The 6,000-nt window shown below is 40.3% G+C and overlaps 1 protein-coding gene across 1 annotated transcript; it reads left to right on the top strand.

Annotated features, from left to right (window-relative positions):
* Positions 1–244: 244 nt before the first annotated feature.
* On the top strand, positions 245–5,461 carry LOC112966070 (abl interactor 1-like). The gene is made up of 2 exons (XM_026065753.1): positions 245–3,343; positions 4,568–5,461. Exons 1-2 carry the CDS (start codon positions 3,202–3,204, stop codon positions 4,741–4,743), a joined length of 318 nt encoding a protein of 105 aa, XP_025921538.1. The 5' UTR covers positions 245–3,201; the 3' UTR covers positions 4,744–5,461.
* Positions 5,462–6,000: the final 539 nt, after the last annotated feature.

The raw sequence follows: 6,000 nt of genomic DNA, 5'->3' as shown, positions 1-6,000 counted from the left end.
CAGGACGCAAGGCAACGGGCACAAACTGAAACACAGACACTTCCATCTGAACCTGAGGAAAAACTTTTTCACTGTGAGGGTGACAGAGCACTGGAAGAGGTTGCCCCGAGAGGTKGTGGAGTCTCCTTCTCTGGAGATATTCAAAACGCGCCTGGATGCAATCCTGTGCACTGTGCTCTAGGTGACCCTGCTTGAGCAGGGGGGTTGGACTAGATGATCTCCAGAGGTCCCTTCCAACCTCAGCGATTCTGTGATTCTGTGATTCATCTGCCTTATCTTCTAAAAAAAGCCTACAGGCAAGTGGGGTTAGGGAGACGTGGGTAGGCTTGTCTTTTATGGCAAAATATGTTTCTTTCCTTATTACAAAGATCTGTGCATTTGGGAATCAACATCCTCTGCTGTGGACTTCTTTCAGAGCACTGTGGCAGAGGGCCTAAACTGTGCAAGTCCAGATTTTTCCTGCGCCCTGTGCCCTAACTGTGGGTGTCTCCTTCAGAGAGGTTTTCAATCAGTGTGTCTACTGCCCAGAAACAACTGATTGTATGTAAATTGCTGTAGTATTACACCCAGTCCTTTAAAAAGGAATCTGCTATGTCCATTTAAAGAATAGTGGTATGAGCACATGCAAGAGAAGATGTCTGAACTTCCGAATTTGGAGCGATATAAATGCTAAAAAAAGGGAAATGGTCGCTTTACCCTTTCTCATTTAGTGTGGCTTTCTGTATGCTTTTTTTTCTAGGAAAGGTAATGCTTTTCTAAAGTTTGCGTGTTTTAAGTTCAGAACAAGGAAATGCCTAGGTTAAAATCCCAGAAGTGGGGATACTTCCTGTGGGTGGCACTTGTCTAATTTTCTGTTTCATCTTCTCCTCTTGTTTAAATGTGAAGTTGGATTTGTTTTAAACGTTTCTCATAAAACATGCAGCTTTTGCACTGCATCTCAGTTAGGGTATGTGTTGGTGCTTTCACACTTGCATTTCCTACCCTCTCTTGTTTTGTTTTTTTTTTTTCAAATAAGCAACTTCATTGTTGAATAAGTACAGCCTTTTGCATTTATTAAGGTAAGGATTTCTCAGTATCTCAAAGGATTGTTGTTTTAATATGATTTTTTACTGAATGTAGATGAAAATTAAGGGGAGAAATACATTTTGTGAAAGATCTGCCAAAAATATTGCAGAAAACCAGTCCATTCGTAAATAGCTTTATTTATGTGTCATGTGTCTGTGGTGGATTAATGACTCCTGCCCATGAGTGCTATTCAGTAATACGGGCAAAGCGTAGTGTTCAGCTGGCCAAAGGCTTGAATTGTTAGTCTGTCTCCAAGTGGCATCAATGAGCTTCTGTATAGGGGAGGCATCAGTAATGCAGCGGTAGCCAGTCTTACTGATGCAGAGTTGTAGGGGATATAGCTCAGCTAGTCATGAGGAAGAGGAGCTTGGGGTCTTAGGTGGAAAACAGCATTAGCTGCTTGAGGTGAAAGAGTGGGCTGAGCAAGGCATGTAGCTGAGTGCCAGGGCTAAGGGGCAGCCTCTGCCTCCGCAGCTCCTGACACGGCTGCGCTATGGGAGCTGGGCTCACCCTGCGTGAGGAGCATGTGGCTGAAGGGTCTAAGGTTAGTTACTGCTGGAGTAGTGGCCAGGCAGAAGTCATGAAAAGTATTAAAGCAAACAGAAACTCTGCTCCTAATTTCCAATGCCACTCTAACCAGCAGTAGCTAAAACTTCACTCAGTGCTGTGTTGTTCTTTCCTTGCTCTTCAGCTTAGCTTTCTTCTCAAAATTAGAGCACTGTTTGCCAATAAATGCAAGTCCCTGTAGCTGAGCAGTAACACCCCAGAGCAGCTCTGCTCAGCTAAGGACAGCGTTTCAGGGAGCAGGTGCTGATGTTGGTTCAGAAAGTGGCATTTCTGTGGCTGTCAGTGCTGAAACAATGACCCCGTAACTTGGATAGAAGCTGAAAATGAGACCTACCCTGCATGGGCTGGGGAACCGTTGTGTGTTTTGGAACAAATTTCCAGCTGATTGTTCCTTCTAATCAAATTCTTTCTAGACACGGTTTTCAACCTTTGTATGTTTTTAATTTGCAGACTCCCCAATTTTTCTTTTGTCATTAAATCTGTATCCCTATATAGCAAAGTTGAGTGTAGTGACAGTAGCTACCTTTCAGTAACTTCTGGCTTCGTAGGCCTAGGTCCATGTGTGGTGGCTTGGAAACCACGTATCTGAGGAATAGGATGAGTGGCTTGATGTCTTGCATCTGAGTTTTCCCTCTCTACTTTGCTACCAGCTGCTCTGAATGTTACTGAAAACTAATTTGATAAATTTATTTGAGGAGTGATTTGCACCATAATGCCTTTCTCTTCTCCCCTTTCCCAAAGCAACTTGTAATTGTGCTGAATGGAGAATCTCAAGGCAGGGATTTGACTTTTTGGATTATATACTTAATTCCTTGGGCATTTTTTTTCCCCCAAGAGCAGCAGCTGCCTGTTATAGTTTGTCATTCATTAACTGAATCCTGGATGTGTGCATACACACAAGCTCTTCTGCAAGATAAGGACCTGTACAAAGCTTTTCTTCTGCAGATGGATTATTTTGCTTCCTCTTACCTGGTTAAATCTCAAGCAGCTGTCTCTCCCCCTGCTTTTTTTTTTTTTTATCTACACCAGATCTTTTTTCCCCCCTTTAAAGCTAGCTCTCAGAAGAAATACAATGAAGCAGTGTTCAGAAATAAATTAAAGAGATTGTATAAACAACAGATTTGTTTAAAAATCCTCACACGGCTGGTGCCGTCCCGAGGCCTGTTGCTGCCTGGCTCAGAGGGTGCCGCTCGGAATCCTCCCCTAGCTACCGCTGCAGCTAGCCCCAGCGCATGGCCGGGCGAGCAGGAAGCTTTGCTCTCTGCTCGCCTTCAGCTTATGCCCTGCAGCATGTGCTTTGACTCTTGTAGCATTTATACTTAGACTTGACCACTAATAACAAATGTAGCTGTATGTTGTAGTTGTTAATACAAAGTCTCTGTTTCTAATCAGTGCATGGTATTATAGTGCATGTTACGTGTGGCGTTCTCCCCCCTCCTTTTTATCTACAGTGTACAGCCTCAGGTTTGTTTGTCTCTGCGTACTGTTTTTGATTAAAAAAAAAAAAATCTCCAAACGTTTCTAGTTGCTGATAGTCCGACTCCTCCCCCACCACCACCTCCCGATGAGATGCCGATGTTTGATGACTCTCCTCCTCCGCCACCCCCACCCCCTGTGGATTACGAGGATGAGGAGGCTGCTGTTGTGCAGTACAGCGATCCCTATGCAGATGGAGATCCTGCTTGGGCACCTAAAAACTATATAGAGAAAGGTAGGAGAGCATTGCAACTCTGCATTACCACAGTGTCGGAGGATTAATGGGTAGCTGGAGAGGATGAAGGATTTAGCGTGATGAAAACAATCGTCCCTGCTAAGTCAAAACTAACCATTCTCTTCTTAGTTTGTAAGTGATTGCACTTAATGTGATAAACTATAATCCTTTGGAAGGATCTTGAAATATCTCCAAGCACTCTAGACTGAAAGGATTAAAAAAATCTATCATTATGAGAAGCAGATGTAAATTGGACTGCTGAGTTGCTGGACTTTATCTATGGCTACTTCAGGATTGCTGGGCAATCATCTAGAAATAGTTTTGCAAAAAGGCTAGAAAGTCTGAGTTCTGCTTATCCCATCAAATTAGATAGCTAGAGTGGATCATTAGCCTTTCAACTGTAAATTGTAGTGAGGCTTCACTGGAGACTTACCGGTGATTCTTGATCAGCTGACTATAACTATGCTGAGTTATGAATTCATATAGTAAATGCCTCTTCCCATGAATTGTTGAGATGCTGATTTCCTACTTAGAGTTGCCTGTGTTAGGAAAATGCCTGGTTTGTCAACAACAGTATTGCAAGTTTTCTCCTGATCTGGCTGGTACGGTAGTAGACAGAACTGTATGAAATGTGTTAGTGACCAATTATCTGTCTTTGCAACAGCAGTAGAAACTACTRTGTTTCATCTTTACTGATAGCTGGACTGTCTGCAGGACAAACTCATGAGATAAAAATAACTGATATACTGTGTCATTATTTGCTAGACATTAAGACATCTTATTTCTGAGAAGAGATATGGTAATTTCTTGGAATCTATAAAACTGATCAATTGCATAATGTTAACTTTTTCTGAAGGATAAGGCTGTGATGTTCAAAGTTTGTGTATTCATAGTGGTAGCTTTTAATTCCAGTATTATTGGTGGCTATATATATATAGTTTTTAAATGTCCCTATGCACTATTTTACCATATCCCAGTCAGCTGTACCTCTCCAAGCCAAAAATTTTTAACTGAGCCTTCAGTGCAGTCACCACCTACTTCTTACTGGTAGCCATTAATATAAGAAAAGTGAAATTTCACTTTCCTGACATGGAAAACCATGTATATTCAGTATGGAAAATCCCAGGATAGCTAACTAGTCGTTAAAAAAAAAAAACAAAAAAAAAACCCTTCAAGAAATTTTAACACTGGTCTATGCTAAACTTGTCCCTATTCAATCCACAGTTGTTGCTATATATGACTATACAAAGGACAAAGATGATGAGCTGTCGTTTATGGAGGGTGCAATCATTTATGTGATAAAGAAGAATGATGACGGCTGGTATGAAGGAGTTTGCAATCGCGTAACTGGCTTGTTTCCTGGGAATTATGTTGAATCAATCATGCACTATGCCGATTAAAATCCTTTGCTTTTCAAGTTGGGTCTTGTATTCAGTCATACCACGATTATTTACAAGGGGTAACTAAAAGCTAACAGAGTTGTCTTAATATACTTTCAAAAAAAAAAATGTGCCCATTTCTTCAGGCCATACTGTTTTAATGGTATGATTGAATGTCCATCTCTCTAAGTCTCTGGAGACAGTATGTCTTACCTGATGGCAATTTGTAAAACAAGCAATTGTTTATTACTGGTTATACTTATTTACATATGCATTGTTATTTTTATGACCAGCCTAAATATTCTGGGGAAGTAGGATATAATATTTAATGAACCATGATTCAGATTGTGCCATTACATTTTTCAGTACAGCATGGTAACTAACACTACGTTAGACTAACATATTAAAATCTGGATGAGAAGTTTAATGTTAGTGCTGGTCATATTACTTTTTGTTTAGACTCTTTGCTCATTCTTGAACTATATTTGTTTAAAGCATGCATACAAACTTATGTATTGAAATATACTTTTTTAAAAATCCAAGATGCTTCCAATTTGTTGTAATCTTTACCTGGAGTATTCTCACTAAAGTCTATTACAATGAGTTGTTTGGGTCTAAGGTGTCCATGTGAATCAAAAAATGGGTGGTCTTATGTATGTGTAATTTGTACCCAAGTTTTTTTTAATGAGTAAATTTACATTATGACTTTTTCCATTCATAAATATATAAGTGAACCAAAGGTCTTGTCCATTACTTTGTTGGTTTGCTTGGCAAATAAGTTTGGAATGCTAACGTAGCAAAATCATGGTTGTGTTATCCCAGGCAATGTACTAAAAAGCAGATGTTTGTAACATGACTCTATCACTGACAGAGGGCAAATAAATTAGATATGAAACCTGAATTACCCACTTACACAAACTCTAAAAGTTCTTTTCTTCCAAAATTAATTTTAGCAAGGGTTCTTGATTGAATCTGGTTATCTGGATACAGTAAGTTGGACACTGTCTATAACTGACATTGCTCAATGGAAACTGTATCTGGACCTGGTAATGTGCCAAGTCCAGTACAGAGAGAACAGGCTGTCCTTAAAATACGACTGAGGGGAGACAAACCCAATAGGATATAGTGTGGTTTGGGGGGAGGGGGATTGTTTGTTTGTTTGTAATGGAGCCATGCACTTTGCCTTTTGAGTTAAGGTACCACAGGCAGTTGGTTGGAGATGATGTACTTCTCTGTTTTGCAAACTGTGCCTTAAACAACCTGAAAAAGAAAGTAGTA

Source organism: Apteryx rowi, unplaced genomic scaffold (genome assembly GCF_003343035.1).
Source record: "Apteryx rowi isolate R43461 unplaced genomic scaffold, aptRow1 scaffold_231, whole genome shotgun sequence".
Classification (NCBI taxonomy): domain Eukaryota; kingdom Metazoa; phylum Chordata; class Aves; order Apterygiformes; family Apterygidae; genus Apteryx; species Apteryx rowi.
The sequence above is the reverse complement of the archived record's forward strand: the minus strand, read 5'-3'. Positions and strand labels throughout refer to the sequence as shown.

Excerpts from the sequence above, each read along its gene's own strand:
- LOC112966070 (XM_026065753.1), top strand. The coding sequence starts at position 3,202 with ATGCCGATGTTTGATGACTCTCCTCCTCCGCCACCCCCACCCCCTGTG. Across the intron at positions 3,344-4,567 it reads TAAAAACTATATAGAGAAAG|TTGTTGCTATATATGACTAT; the intron begins GTAGGAGAGCAT and ends TTCAATCCACAG.